This window comes from Sorex araneus, chromosome 6 (genome assembly GCF_027595985.1).
Source record: "Sorex araneus isolate mSorAra2 chromosome 6, mSorAra2.pri, whole genome shotgun sequence".
Taxonomy (NCBI): Eukaryota; Metazoa; Chordata; class Mammalia; order Eulipotyphla; family Soricidae; genus Sorex; species Sorex araneus.
Genome location: NC_073307.1, coordinates 122,870,540 through 122,893,651, shown reverse-complemented (window position 1 = coordinate 122,893,651; position 23,112 = coordinate 122,870,540). Strand labels below are relative to the sequence as shown.

Sequence of the window (23,112 nt, the reverse complement as noted above, 5' to 3'; positions counted from 1 at the left end):
AATACTGAACGCTGAGGTGTGATGCTGCCCTACGTGTGCTCTACAATAGATGTTGGTTGTCATGGGGGAAAAATATGGGGTCCTGACAGCCAGCCCAGGAACAGAGTTGGATATTAGAGGCTGAAACTCCTTCAACCTCTTAGCATATAGGACCCTTGGCAAGTTTTCTTTGAACCTGTCCCTCCCCCCCCCCGGGTAAAATGGGAGCAAGGATACTTACCTTCCCAGAGTCATATTATTATAGGTTATACTGGAGCATTTGACACTGTATCACTGTCATCCCGTTGCTCATTGATTTGTGGGCACCAGTAACGTCTCCATGGTGAGACTTGTTACCATCTTTGGCATATCAAATAGGCCACAGGGAGCTTGCCAGGCTCTGCCATGCGGGCGAGATACTCTCGGTAGCTTGTCAAGCTCCCCAAGAGGGGTGGAGGAATCAAACCCGGGTGGGCTGCATGCAAGGCAAATGCCCTACCCGCTGTGCTATTGCTCTAGCCCGGAGCATTTGACAACTAGCAGTTATTCATATTACAATATATATATATATATATATATTTTTTTTTTTTCTCTGATCCTTCCAATAGAGTTTAGGACCTCAAGAACTGGACTCATCTAGGAGCTTGCTAGACACTGTCAGACTCCACCCAGGCCGGCTAAATCAGATGCATATTTCCATGAGGTTCCTACGGCTTCTTAAGGTCCGAGTGGAGGCTGGAGTCCTGCCTGTGTAACGTGCTCCACCTAAGCTGGTTTGAGAAACCACGGTAGGAGGAGGATGACAGGGTGGTAAAGATATTTTGGGTTTTTGCTTTGTGGACAGGATGTCAAGAAGAACAACTTTCTCCTAGCTGAACTGAGCACAGAGGGAAACTTGCTCCAGGAATAGAAAAGCCAAACCACAAATCTGAATAAATAAGCATCAATTTTATTGAGTCATGAATAATTTAAGACTTGGTACAATCATCAGCTTTATTCTCTATGACGTGGTGGTGGGGGGTGGGGAGAGGGCATGATCTCCAGCAGATCATCGGCAAATCCAAAAACCTCCTGACAAATGAAAATTAAATAGGGGTGGGGGGGTGGGGGGCGGGGCAGGAATAAGGAAACATACCGTACACAAAATACCCAATTCCTAGTTTTCTTTTTAAAAATGGCTAGAAAAGATTCATCAAAATGCAGCACTTTAATCAATTATTTACAATTTCTATGTTACAATGAAAAAATGTACATCTTATAGAACATATTTCATAAACTGCTCCACTGGAAACTAGATCAAAACAGCGCAACTTCCGTTTGATATTTGCAACGTCGGGGGTGGGGGGGTTTCCTTTTGAAGTAGATTCGCCACGACCAGATTGGGACACGAGGAATTTCGACAGTTAAGCTCATCAACAGTCGAGTGAAATGGAACAAATATTCCCAAGATCCCACAAAAGGTCTAGCCCAGTCTAGCAACTTGTCCCACCCTGACCCCCCCACCCACAACCTTAAATGCAAAGGTAATTCCCAGCTCACTTATGGCCTCTAGGGTTTTGGCAGTTAGGCAGGGGAACTTTTGGCTTCCATTGGTTAAGTCCACCTAAATGTTGCATAGAATTCCATCCATTTCAAAATCAGCCCAAGCATAGAAAAAGGCAGAAAAAAATGGAAGCGTTTTGGACCGAACCTTACACGAGTACAAAGTCACTCTGTCAAAGGTGAGTGCAATGAAAGTCAACTATGACCCGAAAGAAGAGAGGAGCATCTCAGCAAGACAACCCTGCTTCCCGAAATGAGAGGGACACGCGCTGTCCCACACGAGGCTCGCTCCCTGCAGCCACTCACCAGTCAGGCAGCAACGGGGCACAGGCCTTGGCTCTGAGCCTGGACCCAGTGGGAGGGAAGACTGTGGGGTAGAGAGGCGGAAAGAGAAAAGCGGGTGTGAAGGAGTAAAGAGGAGGAGGAGGAGGAGGAGGAGGAGGAAAAGAAAAGGTGGAGGAAGAAGAGGAGGGAGAGAAAAAGAAGGGGGAGGAAGAGACAGGAGGGAGATGAAGAAAGGAGAAGAGGGAGAGGAGGAGGAGGAAGAGGAGGAAGATGAAGAGGAGGAGGAAGAGGAGGAGGGGGAGGAGGAGGAAGAGGAGAAGGAAGAGGTTCCAAACAAGGTCAGCAGGTGCCTTACTCAAGGCGCCCGGAACACTTCTAAATTCACAGTATGAGGCTATAAGGACCTGGCTGGGACGCACGGAGGAAACTCCCCTTGGGGTTTACCAGTAGGCTCAGGAGTTTGGCCCATGGTCACCGGCTCAAGATACGGTTCAAAGACTTTATGAGAAATGAACTAGAACAAGTCACACATCGCAGTCAGATGGCTGAGCCTGGAGGGGTGGGAGAGGGTCTGGGTTTACTGAGACTGAGTGCAGGGGCAGCAACAAGAGCGGGCCCAGTGGACCCATCCCGGGGACCTGGACCCCCTTTTCCTTTCAACGGCGGGGAGTAGCGGCGTCATCCAGTGTAAGAGGAGCAGTTTTAGAAAATGGAACAACAACAAAATTAAAAAAAAAAAATGAAGAGAGACGGACCTTTGGAAACAGAAGAGTTCCAGATGGAGTAAGACCCCCGATGGTGAAGAGAGCCCGGCTACAGGGAAAGGCCCTTTCCGGCACGGAAACCGGGCACAGAGAAGGTGTCCCCCTCTGCAAGGAAAACACCAGGGAAGGGAGGACACCTTCTGGCTTGTCTAACAGCGGGGAGACGTGGAGGAACTTTTGCCTTTTCCTGCACAAGACGGATCCTTGTCCAGTCGGGGGGGGGGGGGCGGTGGGGAATTAGCTGGAGACCGATAAGAACTGAAGAAAATGCACGCCCACCCCACCCCAGGGTCACGCAATCGCACGGATGAGTCTTTTTGGATGAGAAAAGTCACAGCGACTCGACTTCTCCTAGTGAGTGGATGACTTCTGTTTTTTTTTTTTTCTTTTCTTTTCTTTTTTTTCTTTCTAGCCCTGTTTGCTCTGATGGGATAAACGGAAATGAAAGAAAATGACGGGTCCCAGGCAGGCACGACACGCATCCATGAACACGGTTAGTACAAAACCAGTAAGGCATCACTTGGGGAGGGTCAGCACCATGGAGCACAGCCAGGCCCGTGGGGACGGAGGCGGGCATGGGGTCCCCCCACTGCGGACTTGCATCGTGATGGTCGGTTCTGAGGAAAGTGCAGGGTTTCGCCGGGGTGACCTCCCCACCTCACCTGAGGTCAGGGGCTGGCACGCCTGAGGTGCTGCTGAGAGCGGGGCAGTGCGGCCTGGAGGACGAGAGGGGAAGGCGAGGGCACACAAGGGCCCCGTCCACCCCCGGTCCACCCGGTCCCCAGCGGCAGAGGAGGTGAGTGTGTCCAACGTAAGGATGGGCAGACAAGCCGAAAACCAAAACTCAGCAGGACCAAACCCAAACAGCTCCTGCGGTTCTTCCTTCCACCCAAGGCCAGAGTCTCACCCCGGGGGGGCTGGAGAGACAGCTTTCAAATTTGAGAGTCGGGGGCGGGAGAGACTCCTCGTTCCTGGGTGGGGATGGGCGACTAGGGAGGAGGGAAATCAGCTCTCCGAGGTAGAACTGTCCGCGTCCCCACACAGTGCTCGCAGAACAAGAAAGCCTGGTTCGTCTTGGGCTTGGGGCGGGGGGCGGAATCAGATGTTTCTGGTCTGCGTGTTTCCCCACTGGCCGCTTCGTGGACACACGCAAGGACACTCTCGAGCCTTCTCTCGCGCTCCCTGTGCGTCATGTCTGGGAGTCGTGTCCCAAAGGGGTGGGTGGAAAGGAAGAACGGGCGGACGGCCTCTGGGGAGAGGGAGCACCATTAGAAACAACGAAACAGGAAGTAGGCTTGGTGTCGGGCGAGGCCCGCAGTGTGGGAGCTCTGGGGCATGTCCTGGGCAGGCTCAGGCCCTGGCTGGCACCTGTTCTTCCGGGCCGGCATGGCCTTGGGGTGCTGACAGCAGCCCCCTAGGGTCTAGAGGCTCCTGGTGGGCTCAGGGGAAGCCACGTCCTGCCTCTCTCCAGCTTGGCTCCAGTCCTGAATGTCTCTGAGCGGCCGCTGGTAGGATGCTGTTTGGTTTCAGAGCTTCAAGTGAGTCCCTTTTTTTTTTTTTATTGTTTTCTGGAAAAAAAAAAAAAAAAGAAGAAGATCCTTTCCGCATCAGAGGTGAACATCATTTCCCAAGGAGCATCTTCAGTGTCTCAGGGGAGGTCACAGCCATGAGACAAAAACAACGAGAACAAAAATGAAAATCCCCCAACACAACACATGAGAAAAGAAAGGATGACCAGAACAGAGCAGGAAATAGTGCAGTGCTCGGGAGGGAGGGAGCCCCGTGGTGCCAAGGCAGCTGGCGGGGGACCCCTGCAGCCCGGATCAGGCTGGAGGGCGAGGGGCTGGTGGGGGGGGAGTGTTGCGGGAAGAGGGGGTGGGGTCCCTGCAGCTGTCACGCTGCGTCCGGGGGTGGGGGGGCTGGCTCAGGAGGTCATCTTCGGGAGGGCGCGGAGGATGGATGGAAGGGGATGAGGCGGAGAGAGGCGGCTGGGCCCGCTCACAGGGTCGACTCCAGGGACGAGTCCAGGATGTCGTCGTGGTGGCTGTTGCTGTTGGAGTCGCTGTCATAGCTCTGGGGGCTGGAGTAGTTGGCCGCCTCCTGCAGCCGCATCAGCATGTTCATCTGCGGGCAGAGCCAGACAGAGCGTGAGTGTCGGGCTGACGGGCGCCCGCCACCCGCCCGCCGTGCCAGACTCATCCTGGGCCCGCTGTGTTATCTCCCGGCTCTGCCTGATTCTTTGCTAGGGCTGCAGATGCCACTGCAGCAATGGGACTCTGGATGAGCCTGTGGCGGGGGGATGGGGGCATCGAGGACAATGGCCACCTTGTCCCTCCTTCCTGGCGCTTTCTACAGGGACGGGCTGGCTTTGGCAAGGGCGGAGACAATAAAAAGTGCAGAGGGGCTGGAGCAATAGCACAGTGGGTAGGGCGTTTGCCTTGCACGCGGCCGACCAGGGTTCGATTCCCAGCATCCCATATGGTCCCCTGAGCACCGCCAGGAATAATTCCTGAGTGCATGAGCCAGGAGTAACCCCTGTGCATCACTGGGTGTGATACAAAAAACAAACAAAAAAAAAAAGTGCAGACAGAGTTAAAAGGGTTAGCTCCGCCCACCGGCCCAGGGTGCGGATCCATGTCCCCTCACCTGCGGGGCTCCTCCTAGGCCCCTACCTCTCCTGCAGGTGCTTTTGGTTCTTCTGGGACTCAGGAATGCTGCCTCTGCTCCATTCCCCGGGAGAGAGGAGACGCCCAAAAGGAGGGCATGTGACAGTGGTGATGCTCAAATCAGAGAGCCAGATGTGGGGTAGTTGTTGGGGGAAAGGGGAGAATAACTTCTTTTGTTTTGGGGCCACACCTGGTGGTGCTCTGGGCTTACTCCTGGCTTGGCACTCGGGGATCACTCCTGATGATGCTCTTGGGGAGCCACAGGGGGTGCTGGGATGAGCCCAGGCCAGCTGCACGCAAGGGCAAGCCAGTGCCTTAATCCCTGTAATGTCTTTAACAGGCCCTGGTGTGCATACGTGCACGTGGGCGCGCGTGTGTGTGTGTGTGTGTGTGTGTGTGTGTGTGTGTGTGTGTGTGTGTGTGTGTTGGTCACATCCCACAGTACTTGGAACTTACTGAGGCAGTTCTTGGGGGACCATTCATGGCACCAGAACTCAGATCTCCTGCAGGCAGACCACGCTACTCCAACCCACTAAGCTACCTCTCCAGCCTCAGAAAAAAAACCACATTCTTTTATTGAATATTTTGGCATTTTCGGTCACACCCAGAGATGCTCAAGGGTTTTTCCTGGCTCTGCATTCACTGCTCCTGGCGGTGCTCGAGGGGACCATATGGGATGCTGGGGATTGAACCTGGGTCGACTGCATGCAAGGTAAGTGCCCACTCTACTATTGCTTCGGCCCCCAGGTAAAACATTTTTTTTTTTCTTTTTGGGTTACACTCGGCGATGCACAGGGGTTACTCCTGGCTGTGCACTCAGAAATTACTCCTGGCGGTGCTCAGGGGACCATAAGGGATACTGGGAATTGAACCCGGGTTGGCCATGTGCAAGGCAAATGCCCTACCCGCTGTGCTATTGCTCCAGCCCTGGTAAATCACATTTTTAATCTTTGACTTGATACCAGAAAAAAAAAAAAAAAAAACAACTCAGAGGGACTAAGTGGTTTTAGCCAAAAGCTGAAGCCAAGGCAGAAAACGCAGGTGACGATGTCTCGGAAAGGCCCAGACTGCCAAAGGGGGTGGTGGGGGGGCTGGCTCCGTCCCCTCTGTGGCTGCATGCCCCCTGCATGCCGAGCTGGGCCACGGGGCACTCACCAGTGGGTCTCCTTCGGCATCACTGGGGGGCATCTGCTTGCTCGCCGACCCCTCCCGGGGCACGGAGTAGCCGTCGAAACCCACATCCTCTGGTCGGAGCTGTAGCAGGGGTGGCCACTCGTGCTGCTGCGGGCTGGCGGCCCACGGGTAGGTGTCCATCACCCACTTGGCAGGGTCCTCCCAGGGGGCGCGTCTCCCGTAGAGCTGCAATGAAGGAGGAAGAGAGTGAAGTGGACTCCGGCCTCTGGAGACCTGCTGAAAGTCTCCCTGAGCCCAGCCTGGTGCCTCCCTGCAGGTGGAGAGATTCTCAGGGCAGGACTGGACCCTAGGGAGGTCACCCCAAGGTCCAGCAGCTTGAGATGCAAGGAGGGAAGTCAAGTTAGGTCTGAGGGGTCGGAGGGCACTGGCTCTGAAGTCAGGCTGAGTGGGGAGCAGGTCCCAGCCGTGCCATGGTAACCCCTGGACTCTGGAGGGAAAACCTAGTCTGATAGGGGCACCCGCCACCTCCTGTGATGTGAATCCCCTCAACGAGGCGACTTTTAAGTGACTGTCACCAAGCCGCAGGCGCAGAGCTGGGAAGAGGTGTTGACTGCACAGCGGGCATGGCATCCTGCAAGGAGCACCTCTGCCAGGGTCTGGCAGACAGAGGTGCCCAGAGACCCTGATTCTGTGAACCCCGCTTCTCTGGCAGTGGGTCTCTGGGGGCCCCTTCTCCAGAAGCATGGACCACTTCTGAAACAGCAAGTTGTAATGGAGGTCACTGACGGGGTGAGCAGGACCCTCAGGCTTCTTCCTCTTCACATACTGAGTAACACTGGGCAGGGTGACGGATTTGCTCTTAAAACAGAAAACCACCATTGCCAGCGTCGTCACCAGAAACATGTTGCCAAGTTTCTTTCCCGAAACCATAAATAACTCCTGACAAATGACATTAGTGGTACTTCCTCGACATTTCAAGAAACAGACATGGGGGCTGGAGCAATAGCACAGCGGGTAGGGCGTTTGCCTTGCACTCGGCCAACCTGGGTACGATTCCCAGCATCCCATATGGTCCCCTGAGCACCGCCAGGAGTGATTCCTGAGTGCAGAGCCAGGATTAACTCCTGTGCATCGCTGGGTGTGATCCAAAAAAAAAAAAAAAAAAAGAAACAGACATGAATTCCCTAAAGAACACAGGTGGAGGGAGGGGTGTTGGAACGCTGTATGACTGAAACCTAATCACAAACAGCTTTGGAAGGGTCTATCTCACAGTGATTCAATTAAAAAATTAATATATATATTTATTTACATAACATTTAACAGGGGGCTGGAGCAATAGCACAGCAGTAGGGCATTTGCCTTATATGCAGCCCACCCAGGTTCGATTCCTCTGCCCCTCTTGGAGAGCCCGGCAAGCTACTGAGAGTATCTTACCCACACAGCAGAGCCTGGCAAGCTACCTGTGGTGTATTCAATATGCCAAAAACAGTAACAAGTCTCACAATGGAGACATTACTGGTGCCTGTTCGAGCAAATCGATGAACAACAGGATGACAGTGACAATGACAGTGAACATTTAACAGGAATAAAACCACGTCAGTCCATATATTAACTTTGCCATACATAGATCATACTTTGTCAACCTAATATGATACCAAAGGTCTCTAGGAGAGACTAAAATGCATCTCAGGTCCTGTAGCGTGAAACCCACATAGCTTAACAGTGTTATTTTTCACCATAAAATTTATTTTTCCTACCATAACCAGTAGGAAAAAATTTCCTTTATCTCTGCAAGAATAAATGACATTGGCTTTTAGGAAAATAAAAGAAATTTTTCTCTTTCCACGCCCCCACCCCCTTGCCAGGCTCTGCCTCTCGGGCTCGATACTCTTGGTAGCTTGCCGGGCTTTCCAAGAGGGGCGGAGGAATCGAACTCGGGTCAGCCGCGTGAAAGGTGAACGCCCAACCGCTGTGCTATCGCTCCAGACCCCCGCCCCCCCCCCCAAGAAAAAAAGAAAAGAAAAGAACAGATAAGAAGTGTGGTTCAGGGCCCTTGGTGGGCTCTCTCTGTCGCATGGTCCGTCTGTTAAGCAGCACTGGACCCCTGAGGTAGCACCCTTGGCCACAGGAGGGGACAGGAAGGACAGGGGCCAGAGCTGGAACCCGAGTCTCTGCAGGTCCAGGCCACTGGCCTGTAGTCTGAGCAGCTGTGACAGGGCCCGCTCCTGGGCCCGTCTGTCTGATTCTGGAAGGCGCCTCCTCCACACAGCACCACCCAGAGACTCCTGACCCCGAGCGGCGGCAGTGGGACTGACACGGAAAGACACGTGTCAGTCTTTCCAGACCACGCCTGTCCGCCCGCCTGCCTGCCTGTCCGCCTGCCTGCCTGTCTGTCTGTCTGCTCCTGCTATCCCGTGCCCGCCTTGAGCCACCCGACCTTTCCTCGTGATTTACCAGGGAGGCCCTCACCAGAGGCCGCCCCCCCAAGCCCAGCGTCCGATGACCTCATCGCTGCGGCAGACGCTGACGCCCATCCTGTCTGTGCTGGGGGCCCTGCGTGTGGCTCACGCTTCCTTCACCTGGGGCAGCGGTGCGGGCCTGGGAACGGGGCGCTGGCATTCCACAGCGCAGAGTCTGTGCAGGAAGGGGCGGCTGGAGGGAGCCCGCGCGTGGGGGCACGTCTGGACAAGCCAGGGGCGAGGGGAATGCAGACGCGTTTGGGGATGTCTAGAAGGCAAGGCGTCCGCTCCGGATCAGAGCGAGCCCTGCAATTTTTAGAAGCCTCTTTGGCCCAGCCCGGGCTTCCCTCTGGAGCGGGGCCACTTCTCCTACGCCAGAACTTCAATCTCTGAGACTGAACCAAAGCCTCTTTGTGGAAAGCCGCGGCTTCTGTTTCCGCCCTCCAACCCAGGGGCGGAGATGCGCAGAGCAGAACCGAGGTCGGAATCCAGGGCTCGAGGGTGGTCTATAGCAGTTCCCAAGTGCTTGCTTTTCTCCCTCTCCCCCACACCCACCACAATAGCCATCTTGGACAAAAAGAAAATAAAACTCCTGGGGCCGGAGAATAAGCCAAACGGGCTCAGCGAATGCTTTGCAGGGAGGAGGCTTCGGTTTGATCTCCAGCACTGCTCGAGCCCTGAGTATTGCCAGAAGCAAGCCCCAAGCACAACGCATAAGTAGCCCCAAGGCAGTGGCAGATGTGGGCCCCCACCCGCCAGCCCCAACCCAAAGCAGACAGACAAATCCAGTCTTGTAGCCCAAACTTTTCAAAGTGACAATCGGGAAGGCTGAGACTTGTCCCGGTCTCCAAGCAGGTAAATGCCTCCCCCAACCTTTCCTGCCCCCCTCCCAACTCCCCCCCAACCCCGCCTCTGTCAAGGGCATTTTCAAGTCGCTCCACACGCCTGAGCCACTTTGGCAAGTGTTTACCACGACATCTCCGCAGGGGAAGAGGGCCGGGCTGAGTCATAAGGGAACTGTGCATCGGGCGAGAACAGAAAATATTTTTACAAGTCTCTCCACTTGCCCGCTGGGCTTGTTCAAATCGAGGCAATGAATGGCCAGGTCAGTGCCGTAGCCAGCTAAGGAAATGCCAGAAAACACTTTATTCCCCTGCCCAGCCCTGGGGCAGCTCTGGGGCGCTGCAGACAGGCAGATAGACAGACGGGCGGATGGACAGACAAGACCTTTACTTTTCTCCATGTCAGGGAGGAGTCTGACATCCCTAATGGATCAGGAGCAGGAAACCAAGACACTGGGAAGGAAAACCAGGGCCACAACAAACCCTTCTGAATTTGCGTGCGTGCGTGGTGCGTACACACAAGCGTACATACACACACGTGTACACACACAACAGATATACAGACACACATAGATATGCACACAGACACAAACACAGACACAGACAGACAGAGAGACAGACAGACAGACACACACACACACACACACACACACACACACACACACACACACACGGCCAAGAAAAAAAAAAAGCCGAAACCTACAGAAACATGTGGCAACCACTAGGGGCCAATGTCACCCTTCCTTCCTCCCTCCAGGTCGGGAAGGGCTGTCCAGGGGACTGTCTGGAAGCTGAGGGGGACCTGACCCAGCAGCGTCTCTGGGTGGCCTCTCCCAGACAGTCCTGGGAGACCCTGCCGGTGCAGCTTCTTAGCCTTAACCGTGGCTAAGGGATCCTGTGCTCCGAAGCTCCCTCTCAGAGAGGGCATGCTCCCTCTCAGACCAGTGCTCTTACTTCTGGGAGGGGGGGGTGGGGGGTGTGTCATTTACTACTCCCCGCCCCGTCCCCCGAGCCTCCACCCACCCACACATCACAGTAAATAGGAATCAAGGTGATGTGAAGTGCAGCAGGGGGTTCTAAGCCTTTTTGGGAGGTTGTGCTGTTTATTTGGGGCCACAGCTGGCTGTGCTTGAGGATCACTCTTGGCTCAGTGCTCGGGGACTGCATGCTGTGACAGGGATCACACTGGGGTTAGATGCATGCCAAGCAAGCTCTGTACCTCTGTATTAGCTCTGTCACTGTCACTGTCACTGTCATCCCATTGCTCATCGACTTGCTTGAGCGGACACCAGTAACGTCTCCATTGTGAGACTTGTTGTTACTGTTTTTGGCATATCAAATACGCCACGGGGAGCTTGCCAGGCTCTGCCGTGCGGGTGGGATACTCTCGGTAGCTTGCCGGGCTCTCCGAGAGGGATGGAGGAATCGAACATGGGTCTCCAGCCCCTAAATCTTTTTTCTTTTTTCTTTCTTTTTTAAGTGAAAGGACTCCTTCGTCGGGACTGGAAAGGCAGCACAGAGGGCAGGGAAACTGCCTTGCACAAAACCAACCTGGGTTCAATCTCCCGATTCCCAAATGGATTCAGATTCACTCTCCTGGATTCCCCCAAGCAACGCCCAAAGTGATTCCTGAGTGCAGAGCCCGGAATAACCCCTAAGCATTGTTATGTGGTGCCCGCAAACAAAGACAAGCAAACAGAAAAAGAATTCCTTTGTCAAATGAAACCTTATTTTCTGGGAGGGGCGGGGGGGGGGGGAGTGAAGAACCACAACCAATGGTGCTCATGAGTCATGCCTGAGCCATGAGCACAGCCAAGTACTGGCCCGGGAACGGCTCCTATAATAAAACAACTGTAACACAACTTCAAAATCATGCAGTTAACCATGACATGGATGGAACTAGAGGATAGCAATCTCTCCCACATATGGGAGGGAGAGAAGAAGAGAGGGAGAGAGGGAGAGGGGGAGAGTAAGTGGGAGAGGGAGAGGGGAGAGAAAGAGAAAGAAAGAGGGAGAGAGGGAGAGAGACAGAGAGGGAGGGGAGAGGGAGAGAGGAAGAGGGGGAGGGAGAGACAAAAAGAGAGGAAAGGGAGAGGGAGAGAGGAAGGGGGGAGAGAGAGAGGGAGGGGAGAGAGAGAGAAAGAGAGAACAGTGCCTGCCATAGAGGCAGGCCTGGAGGAGTCGGGCAGGAGGGAAACTGAGGACATTGGTGGTGGGACATGTACACCGGTGAAGGGAAGGGCCAGGTGATGGAATACTGCTTGACTGAAACCTAATCAAGAACAACATCATAATTGTGACTCTCATGGTGATCCAATAATAATAATAATAATAATAATAATAATAATAATAATAATAATAAAAGATACACATCAAGGAGCAACACAGGCGGAAGGCAACAGAAGAAGGGGGCTGAGCCCAGGAACTGAGCTTGGGGGCTGGGGACGGTGTTTGAAAGGGAAGTGCCCAAAGGAGAGGCCCCCCAGGCCTTTCTACCTGTGCCCCCTACCCCCGGGCCTTTGTGGCCTAGAGACAAATGCTCCTCACGATAAAGCCCCTCAGAGCCTGTCCAAGGTGAGAAGGAGATGATGACAATGGATATTGTCAGGTGGAGCCACCACACCACAGTCACAAATGGACGCCCCCACAGCCCTCACATGCCCTCCCCGGGTCTCTCAGAGCCTCTGTGTCTCCCATTGCAGGCACCCAGGACACTAAACCTCTCGCACAGGCTGAGAAGTGGATTTCCGGAGCGGTCGGTGAGCCTGGTGCTCGTGGATGAAGCAGAGTGGGCTGGGCTGGCCGTCTGCACACAGCTCGGCCGCCTTTGTGCTCCTGGGCCAGCCTGAGTTCCTGGCGTCAGTGAGCCGAGCAGAATAAGGTGGGAGGAAGGGCTGCTGCTTCCTGGGGACCTGTAGCCTGGTGGGCCCCAGAGTTCCCATGGAGAAGCCCCGGTAGCCACCTGTGGCGTGGGGTATGCGACCCGCACTCTGGGTCAGAGACCTGGATGCAAATCCCCGACTCATCAACTTTCTCCAGGGGAAGAAATCCCCAGGACAACTCATGCAAAGCTCAAACCAAACTGCCGCATAAGACCAGCCTGAGGGCCGGAGCAACACTACAGTTGCTAGCAGGGCAATTGTAGCATTGTTCTACGAAACTCGGGCATGGTGTAGGGCGTTTGTCTTGTACATGGTTGACTTAGGTTCGATTCCTGGCATCCCATATGATCTCCTGAGCACCACGGGGGGTAATTCCTGAGTACAGAGCCAAGAATAACTCTTGAGCATTGCTGGGCATGGCCCCCAAACAAAACCAGACAAAAGAAAACAGAACAGTTTGCTACACAAACCCAACTTCCCATTTCCCGGGCTCCCTAGCATAGATTTCACTTACTGTATATTCCTTAGAAATATTGGGCCTTCCCAGGGGTGCCCAGGAGCCTGGAGCCCACGTCCGGTGACATTCGGCCTACAATGTGGGCCTAATGGTTCCAGCCATCGTGACAGTTTTATGAACTCTTGCAGGCCACATGCCATTATGCTCTCTGCCCAGGAGGGACCAGAGAGATCAAACCCTTGCCTGTACTCACACAAGGCACCAGGATCTGCAGCTCAGAGAGCCCGACACTAGACTAAAGGCAAGCACACAGGTGAGGCATGGTCACTGCATGTTGCTCAGCTTCCCGACAGAAGAAATCAACGCAGTCCCCTCGAGGGCTGTCTCCCCACCATGCCTAGGGGTGTCGTCTCTCACCTGGAGTCCTTCTCTGACAGCTTCCAGGAGGTAGGGGATGATGGAGTAGTTCCACAGGTCCGTGAACCACACCCTAGAACCGTCCACGTCGATGGGGCAGGACAGGAAGAGCCGGGGGCCTGGGGAGACAGCAGCAACAGAAGGAGCGGACATGAGTGATGGTCAGGAGAAGCCCTGGCCTCAGGGAACCCTGGGTTTGCTGAGTGACAGTAGAAACCTCAGCTGCCGGGCTGGGACCACAGTGCAGCCTGAGACACCCCGACTCTGCCCGGGGACCTCTGTCCTCTGAAAATCTGAAAAACCGAGGAAAAGGGGCTTTCCTGAAGGGGAGCCGCTTGTGATGGCACTGTGGCGTCCTGACTTTGGGAAAGCACACACACGCCAAACACACAGGCTGAACACACATGCCAAACATGTGGGAGAGCCACTCTGGGTGGGCGACCCTTCAAAAGAACGACAAGGACATGGAATTTGCTTATAAATGGAGGGACATGGGGGGGGGGCTGGAGCACTAGTGCAGCGGGTAAGGCGGATGCTCTGCACGAGGCAGACCTGGGTTCGATCCCTGGCATCCCATATGGTCCCCCAAGCACCGTCAGGGGTAATTCCTGACTGCAGAGCCAGGAGTAACCCCTGGACATTGCTGGGTGTGACCCAAAAAGCAAAATAAATAAATAAACAAACAAACAAATAAATAAATAAATAAAAATAAATAAATAGATTGACATGGAAAGTACCAGGCTGGGTGAAATGAGTCAGGAGAGGGATAGATATAGAATGACTGCACTCATCTGTTATATCTAAAAAAAAAAAACAGTAAGAGACTAATATCCAAGAAAACAGGGGCCAGGAGGACTGGTCAATGGTTGGAAATTACTACAAGTGTGTGGGAATGGTGGTTAAGACAGAGGAGGGTCCAGTACGACAACAATAGTTGGAAATGACCACTCTGGACAAAAACTGAGTGTTGAAAGTAGGTTAAGGGATACACATGACACTTTCAGTATCTGCACCACAAACCACAGTGCCTAAAAGGAGGGAGAGGGAGGTAAAGAGAGAGACTTGCAGTAGAGGGAGGCTGGTGGGGGGTGGGGGAGGATGGGAGGGAAACTGGAGACATTGGTGCTGGGTAATGTACACTGGTTAAAGAATGAGTGCTGGAACATCGCATGACTAAAACCCAATCATGAACAGCTTTGTAGTGCCACAGGTCTGTGAACCACACCTATCTCAATTAAATTCTTTTTTTTTTTAAAAAAGAAAAGAATGGCAAAGGGCTGGAGAGCTAGTTACGAGGGTTAAGGCTCTTGCCTTGCATGCAGACAACCTGGGCTTGGCGCCTGAACTGGCATACAGTCCTCCAAGCAATGCCAGGACTGATGTCTGAGCACAGAGCCAGGAGTAAACCCCCAGCATATAGCCTCAAACCAAAAAAAGTAAAACAAAACCCCCCAAAGACAAAAACTCAAACACCCCTGTATGCTGGTGAGCAGATGAGGACAGGGCGAGTCAGCACCAATGAGAAGGATCTGCCTTTCCTCTGGTCCACACACCCACATTTCAAGATTTGTGTTATTGTTGTTACTTTTAAGTCCCGAGAACACCTGGTAGTACTCAGGACTTACTCGTGACTCTGTGCTCAGGAATCACTCCCAGAAATGCTTGGGGGAAGCAGATGGTGGTGCCAGGAATTGAACTCGGGTCAGCTGCATACAAGGCAAATGCCCTATCGGTTGTACTATAGCTCGGGACCCCACACTTCATGATTACTGATGACATTTTATCCGTGTGTGTGTATTTGTGTGTGTGTATTTGTGTGTGTGTGTGTGTGTGTGTGTGTGTAGAGTGTTTGGTCCATTTAACTTTACTGGATTCTTCAGGATATGTAATATAACTTCTCTGAAAATAGTATTATGAAAATTCACATTCTTTTATTCCTTCGTACATTTTAGATTTTCTGTTTGTTTAAACAAGCATTATGGAATTTTGGGATTATTTTTTATTTTTTTATTTTTTATTTTTTGGGTCACACCCAGCGATGCACAGGGTTACTCCTGGCTCATGCACTCAGGAATTACTCCTGGCGGTGCTCGGGGGGACCATACGGATGCTGGGAATTGGACTGGGTCGACCTCGTGCAAGGCAAACGCCCTACCCGCTGTGCTATTGCTCCAGTCCCTTGGGAATTTTTTTTTTATGATGACATTTTATCTTTAAGGCAAAGCCCATCTCCAAGAGGGGGGCTTGCTTGAGGGTGTCTGGGGTGGGCTGTGGGGTGCTTCCTTGAGTCAGGCTGCAGGGGTCTCTCCTCGGCTGACCCGCCCCTACCAACTGCTTGGGGCAGGGAGAGGGGAGAAAGGAATGCAGGTAAGGGGGTAACAGGAGTCAGCCCCCTCCTCTCTCTGCACGGACAGGGCCATGATCCCCCCGACGTGGATCTGAATGGAGTCGTCCCGATCAGGGCCCAGGATGGTCATCGCCTACCAATGGTGACGTCCGAGGAGCTGTGCGCCTCCAGGAAGCGGTTGAGGTGATGCCAGACCTTGGGGATCCAGTCAATGATCTTCACCAGCTCCACATTCCGCACTCGCCCACTGATCTCCGTCTCCATGAGTTTCCGCCTCAGGAAGCGGCCGAGGAACCCCTTCACGGGTTCCGTGTGGTTGGCACAAAGCACCCACCTGGGGGAGGGGGAGGGAAAAGGAAATCGGGGACACGTGAGTGTGAATTCCAGGCTCAGAGCAACTCAGAACTGTAAGGGGTGCAGCCAGGACTCAGCCCAGCGCCTTCCTGAGTCCCTGGCATTGTGGTCGTGGTCCCCACCCCCAGCTGACTCAAACACAGCCCCATGGTTCCCAGAAGGGCGACCTAGGGAAGACAGGAAGGAAGCAGGATGAAGCCCGGGAGACAAGGAAGACTCTGCAGAGGGAGGTCTGGGCTGGGCCAAAGGGAGCAGCCACAAGAGGAGAGGCAGGAGCAGGGCAGGAGATGGGGGTGAGGTGCCCAAGCTGCCATCCCGGCAGAGGCGTCGGTGAGAGAGCCAGACTCGGGCTGTTAGGGGAACTGTTCCACGCGGGCAGGACCTGCCCACCCACCAAGGGCGCCTGGATTTCACTGTGGCGGCAGCCAGGAGCCACTGAAACACTGGAGAAGCATAAGGGGGTGAGGATCAGGTCTGAGTTCTAGACTGTCCACTCCTCTGGCTGCCCTTGGTGCAGAGGCCGGCATGCAGGGGGTCCCGGGGCAGGCTCCAGATAAGACCCTCGGGTGAGAAAAATGGGTGGAATCGTGTGTTGAGAGATGGCAGGTGTGGGCAGGAGGAGGCGCAAGGTCCTCGAGGGTCTCTGGGAGAAGGCCTGGGCCTGAACAAGATCGGGGGCAGAGGGCGGGGAAAAACCCCAGGTGCGGAGGAACTGCCGTCGGGCCAAGGCTGTGGTTCAGGCCGGCTTCCAAGGGCTCCCCCTCAGGGAGGCTGGAGAAGTGGACGGTGAACAGGAGCCGGAGAGAGCCCAAAGGACAGGGGGAGCGGCGGGGGGTAGAGCTGACATTACGGCCGCTCAGTCCAGCCCACCAGCGGCCCAGCCCACCGTGGTGGTCCCCGACGGGGTGGGGCAGGAAGGAGGCGGGAGACACAGACCCGGCCAAGCAGGGGGCGCGAGGAGGAGAAAGAGCTGGCTTGTTTTCTGTGGGTTTTCAGTTTCTGTCTTGCACCCAGGGGTGCTCAGGGAACCCTGCAGGGGTGTGGTATACCGAGCCTGGGCTTCCTGCATGGGTGGCACGTGCTCCAGCCCACAGGGCCGGCTCCCCAGACCCAGGCGCAGAGGCAAGAAGTCTCCCTGCGCATATTCCCTCAGGACAAGACAGCTGCCCCTGGTCCAGCTTGGGGAAGACAAGGGCACTCCTGACCCCCTTCCCCCGGAGCTACTCCCCGAACTAAGAAACAGAGCCCTGCCCCGGGGGTCTCAGCATGGCCACTCGACCAGCTGTGGACCCCTTCCCGGAACCCTGTGTTTCTCTGAGCCTCCTTCCGCCCATCTGTAGCCCTAGAATGATAATGCTAATGACCCGGATTTGCTGGTGTGCAAATTCAAGGAGTGAAGCGGGCAAAGAGGAGACTCTTTCCCTCTCCCTGACCCCCCTCTCCTGCCCCAGCCCTTGAACCATCCAGGACCAGCACACAGCAGACACTTGACACTTTCCTTTCTGTTTTTTTTTTCTTTTTGGGTCACACCCCGCAATGCTCAGGGGTTACTCCTGACTCTGCACTCAGGAATTACTCCTGGCGGTGCTCCAGGAACCACATGGGATGCCAAGAATCGAACCTGGGTTGGCCGCATGTAAGGCAGATGCCCTACCCGCTGTGCTATCACTCCAGCCCCACTTGACACTTTTCAATGCATGCTCTCACCCCCCCGATCATGGGTGGAGGAGGGCAGTGACAGTTACCGGAAGTTGTGGTGCAGCTGGAGGTTGGGCGTGGAGGAGGTAGCCTGGTTCATGGTGCCGATGATGTAAGGGCTGCAGGCGAAGAGAAGGAAAGGGCATGATGTGAGCGCATTGGGGTCGAGCAGCGGGTGTGGGGAGGGGGCTCTGGTTACCCCCTACTCCCCACACAGCCCCGAGTGCCTACAGCATCCCCCACCCCCACACCTCCCCCCCAGGGCCTGAGCGGGGTGCCGGCCTTCACCATTTGTGGTCCTTGCAGTTGAGCAGCCCGTTGAAGATCTCGCCCAGGGAACTGACGTGGTGCAGGTTGTCCAGGATGATGACGAGCGGCATGTCCCCGGCGCTGTTCTCGCTGGCGCACTGGTCGGCGAGGTTGGACAGGTACTGGCGCAACTCCTGTGGGGCCAGGCAGAACCCGAGAGTGACGGCACGGCCACCGAGAGGCTGGGCACAGAGCCTTCCTGGTGCCCAGCGGGCAGGGCGTGCGTGCTGGAGGGGGCCCGCCTGTTCTGGGCGGTGCGCAGGTACGAGGAAGGCCTTGGTCATGCCTCTGGCACTTGCCAGCAACACAGAAGCAAGAGTGTGGCTCTGCGGGGGAGTGTGTCCCCCCCCAACCCTGTCCCACCCTTCCTTAAAGAGGGCCGCCACTTCCCCTGGAGTTCTCGGGCCTGTCGCACCAGCAGCCAGATTGGGGCTGTCCCCAGCCCTGCAATGACCCTGAGCTGCAGGGCAGACAGCGCCCTGCTCCCCGCAGTGATGCCGAGTGAGGCTGTGGCACCCAGAGCAGCGGGGGGAGGAGGGCAGGCTGCAGGCAGCTGGAAGATCGGGGGCAAAAGGACCGGCCTTGAGTTTAGGCAGGAAGGACAGGTGGGACGCCGGCTAGAGAGCACTCAGCAAGCAGCCCCAGGAGGGCTGGGGACGAGGCTCAAGGCAGAGAGAGAGGGTCACGGTGAAGAGCAGCAGGGGCTGAAGCAGGGTGGGCAGGGCAGGCCTGAGACCCCAGCGATGTCAGCACCTTCATGATGGGGCCAGCTCTGCAGAGCCCCCTGCACAGGCCCGCAGGGACACTGGGGTGGGAACATAATGGAAAACTGAGGCAGAGCAGGGCGGTGACTGGTCAGAGATGGCTGAAACATACACACACACACACACACACATGCGCGCGCGCGCATAAACATGCACATGAGCGGGCACATGCATGCACTCTCTCTCTCTCTCTCTCTCTCTCTCTCTCTCTCTCTCTCTCTCTCTGCCTCTGTGTCTGTCTCTGTCTCTCTCGCTATCTCTGTCCACTGAGTCAGGGTGGCTGGCTGGCAATAGGCACAATAGTCCGACCTTTTCCCTGACTAGTAATTTTCCATTCTCCACCCTGGGGCCTTGGCCTCGGTCATCTGACCAGGACAGGCGCTCACTCAGACTTGCAGTATTTGGCTGGAGAGAGGGCACCCTCCAAGGGGGAGAATGAGGTGGGACTGAGGGGGCTGACATGGAGCCCAGGGCCCTGGCTCCCAGGCTCCTGATGGCCTCTCACTTGTCCTGCCCCCACAAGAAATCAAGATCACCCGAGAACGGGGCTGGAGCAATAGTACAGGGGGGAGGGTGCTTGCCTTGCACACGGCCAACCTGGGCTCGATTCCTGGCATCCCATAGGGTCCCCTGAGCACTGCCAGGAGTAATTCCTGAGTGCAGAGCCAGGAGTAACCCCTGAGCATCGCCGGGGTGTGAGGCAAAAAGCCAAAAAACAAACAGACAAAAGAATATGGCAGTGCAGAGAGAGACCAATGTAGGTGGAGGGGGCGTTTCTGCTCAGCCCTGCCTCCCCACGCACAGCGGTGGTCAGAGGGGGGTCACCCGCCAGCTGCCACTGCCCCAAACAATGACCCAGCCTCAGAACACATCTCCTTGGCCACAGCCGGGACTAGGCCAGGCTCTGTCCCGAGGCTCAGGATCACCTCGGTGTGTCTGAGGCACACAGCCAGCCTACCGACACCTAAGCAGCCTCCTGGGCACGCTGGGAGAGCCATCCCCGCCACCCCCCCGAAGGCACAGCGGGGAGAGGGCTGCCGGCCGTGGGACAAGCAGTCCGGAGAAGTGGGCGGCTGTTCTTGCCTTTCCACAGAAGGAACTCTGTCTTGGAAAAACAAGAGCACTTGGCTGCACCCGATACAAAGAGATGAATGCATCGGCATGGTCCTGAAGAAGCATCAGCACTGAGCCTCACGCTCCGCTCCTGAGCGGGGGGCGAGGGATGAGTAAAATGGGCTTTCGAGGGGCCCAGAGAGGCCAGTGGGTGAGAAGCCTGCCGGGCCAGTGCCTGAGCTGCTTTGACCCCCAGCACTGCAGACAGTTCCCTGAGCACAGGCTCAGGAATAAGCCCTGAGCACTGCGGTGGGCGCGTGCCCTCCCACCGAAAAACTGACCTTGAGACTAAACTTGCTGTGGCTTGGGAGACAAGAGTTGTGTGGAGGGCACCACGGAGCACGAACCTCACCTTGCTCAACCCCGAGCATGAAGGGGGGCACCCCTGGCACCGCAGGGCCTGAGCAGAACTGCAAGCATATGGGCCCTGGCGGCATCAAGCTGCTGGCCTGGCTGGCTGAGAGTCCCCAGAGGGGTCCCTGGGCCTCCTGAGTGTCCCTTGGGAGAGCCGGCAGAGGAACAAGCCAAAGCCAATCCCGTGTTGCTGAGATGCTTCGACCTCCACCATGAGGTCATTTCTGCTCCCCATCGGGGAGCCTCCCTAGAACGCTGCTTTGACTCCCTTGGTCGGGACAGGGCCGACATCTGGTTCTGGAGGGGCCTGAAGTTTTTTTTTTTTTTCCAGGCCAGGTGGGTGTTTTTTTTTTTTTTCCAGCCTGCCAAACGTGCCCTCACCTTGCTGACTCACCTTGCTGGACTTGTGGTCCACGTTGAAGGTGGCAATGACACCATCTGTCAGCTCTCGGCCCTCCCGCAGCACCAGGTACTCCGAGAGGCGGTTGGCCAGGTAGGTCTTCCCAGTGCCGCTGGGGCCCGACAGGATGATGCGCCGATGCTCCACCAGCAGGGAGATGTAGCGCTGCAGGATGGGCTTGGGGATGAGGGACTCGAACACCAGCGAGTCCAGGCTGTTCTCTGCCAGCCCTGGGTTGGAGAGAGGCGGCAGGGAGGGGGATTAGCAGCTTGGGGAGTGGGTGGCTCTCTCTCCCCCTGCCTGCTCCCTAGGACCACCGCTGGGGCCTGAGGGGAGGGCCTTGCTGGGCAGCCCCTCCCCCACCCCCCATACCTCAGGCCCTGCCCTTTTGGGTCCAGGGGATGAGAGCAACGGCCCCCGTCTGCTGAAGCCCAGTGCTCTGCCCGACTTTGTCACACCCAGACCCATCTTGAATATCTGACCTTGGTTCCCCCCGTCCTTGGCAGGATTCCTGAGAGGCTGGGTTCTGCTTGCGTCTTGGGATGGAGTATTCCCATGGGCCAGTGCCTTGGGACTGCCTCCTCACCCTGGGCCCTCACCCTGTGTGCTAGGTCCCACGTGCCAGGTGGCCACACTGAGATGGAATGTGCAGGAAACTAAGTGTCTATCTTCAAAGTGGGGACAAAGGCAGACAAGTGTGTGTGTGTGTGTCGGTTTGCGCTACGGCTGCCATAGATGCAGAATCAACTCTACCAGCTGAGACCTTTGCGCTTTGGAGACATAAAGGGGGACCTTCTCTCCCCACCTCCTTGCCTGGATGGCGTCATGCATCAGAGCTACTGGCTTGAAGAGAACTCTTTCCTTAAAAACCTTCCCAGGGATGATGCACCCAAGGTCTAGAACGTAGGCTTGAAGCTCGATGTACCGAGTGGTTTCTCTACTGACTATCGACAATGTGGAGGTGGCAGGTTTGCAGCTCAAAGCTTTCTCGATTTTGTGGGGAAGGGCTTGGTGGGGGTTTGGGCCATACCGGCTGTGAGCAGGACTTCCTCCTGGCAGTGCTTGGAGGATCCTGTGGGGTGTGAGGGACTGAACCTGGGTCAGTCACGTGCAAGGCAAGCACCTGGCCTGCTGTTACTACCTCCCTGGCTCCATCCAGGCTTTCTCCTTAACCACCCCTCCCTACCAGGAGTCACTGTTTGGGGGCTCGGGTCACACCTACGGTGCTCAGGATTTACTCCTGGCTCTGTGCTTAAGGATGCCTTCTGGTGGTGCCGGGGAACCACAGGCAGTGCTGGGGTTTGAACTTCTGTGCAACGCAAGCACTCTGACTACTGACTCCAGGAGTATTTTGTAGACAAACTCTTTGGCTCTGGCCCACTCACACTCCTTTTCCCGGGTACCACTGAAAGGAAGCATCTCGGGTAGCTTCAAATCTGTGTATGGCTCTTAGGACCTCGAAGGTCTGTCTATCTCTTAAATATGACAGGAACAGAGACACGATGGGAGTCGCTTAAAAATGAACCTAATAAGAAGCCAGGGATGCGGTTCACACGTGCCAGGCCCCAGTGCCACCCCGCACCTTTCCTAGCACTGCATAACGTGGTTCTGCAGCAACAGAAGCACTATCATAGTCTTTGTTTTTGCTTTGCTACACCCGGCAGTGCTCTCGGGGCTGGGTGCTTGGGGGAACCAACCGTGAGGTGCCAGGGTCAAAAGCAAGGCTCCTGAGTGCACCCCCGCCCCCGCCCCAGGACTTTGAATCATTTCCCTGGCTAACATTCAAAACCACCACGACCACCACCGATCAAGCAAAATTCCCGGAGATGCTAAAACCTCTGCAGATGGGGGCTGGAGCCACAGCAAAGCGGGTAGGGCATTTGCCTTGCACGAGGCTAACCCGGGTTCGAATCCCAGCATCCCATATGGTCCTCTGAGCACCGCCAGGGGTAATTCCTGAGTGCAGAGCCAGGAGTAACCCCTGTGCATCGCCAGGTGTGACCCAAAAAGAAAAAAAAAAAAACAACCTCTGCAGAGAGACAGCGGCAACAGACCAGGCTCTGAGGCAGGGTGGTCCCGGATGAACAGGAAGCAGAGGTGGATACTCTTGTCCTCTTTCTGCAGAGCTGTGGCCTGCTCTCAGCAGCCGCCCACCCGTTCCCACCCCCCATCTCCCTGTTCTTCCAGGAACCTGGCAGTCACACCCACGAACTGCCTCTGGCACCATTCAGATCATTAATGGTCACGACCCAGAGACTCACAAATAAATAATTAAAGCCGTGGTCAGATCAGGGCCCTTCAGAAAAATGAGAGGTGGGAGAACCCAGAGACTGAGCCCAGGCTGGT

The 23,112-nt window shown here is 55.5% G+C and overlaps 1 protein-coding gene across 8 annotated transcripts in view; it reads right to left on the bottom strand.

The window, feature by feature from the left end:
- Window positions 1-2,795: 2,795 nt before the first annotated feature.
- NAV2 (neuron navigator 2) overlaps window positions 2,796-23,112 on the bottom strand; it is an 822,512-nt gene continuing 802,195 nt past the window's right edge. For 6 of the 8 annotated variants that reach the window (XM_055141684.1, XM_055141678.1, XM_055141681.1 and 3 more), the window contains 8 exons: window positions 20,761-20,996; window positions 18,115-18,269; window positions 17,874-17,945; window positions 15,912-16,108; window positions 13,428-13,546; window positions 6,392-6,595; window positions 4,573-4,694; window positions 2,796-4,138 (listed from right to left, as the gene is read on the bottom strand). In XM_055141684.1, the coding sequence (XP_054997659.1) occupies window positions 4,129-4,138; window positions 4,573-4,694; window positions 6,392-6,595; window positions 13,428-13,546; window positions 15,912-16,108; window positions 17,874-17,945; window positions 18,115-18,269; window positions 20,761-20,996 (1,115 nt within the window). In that variant the 3' untranslated portion in view covers window positions 2,796-4,128. The other 2 variants (XM_055141680.1, XM_004607847.2) reach the window with 1 other exon arrangement.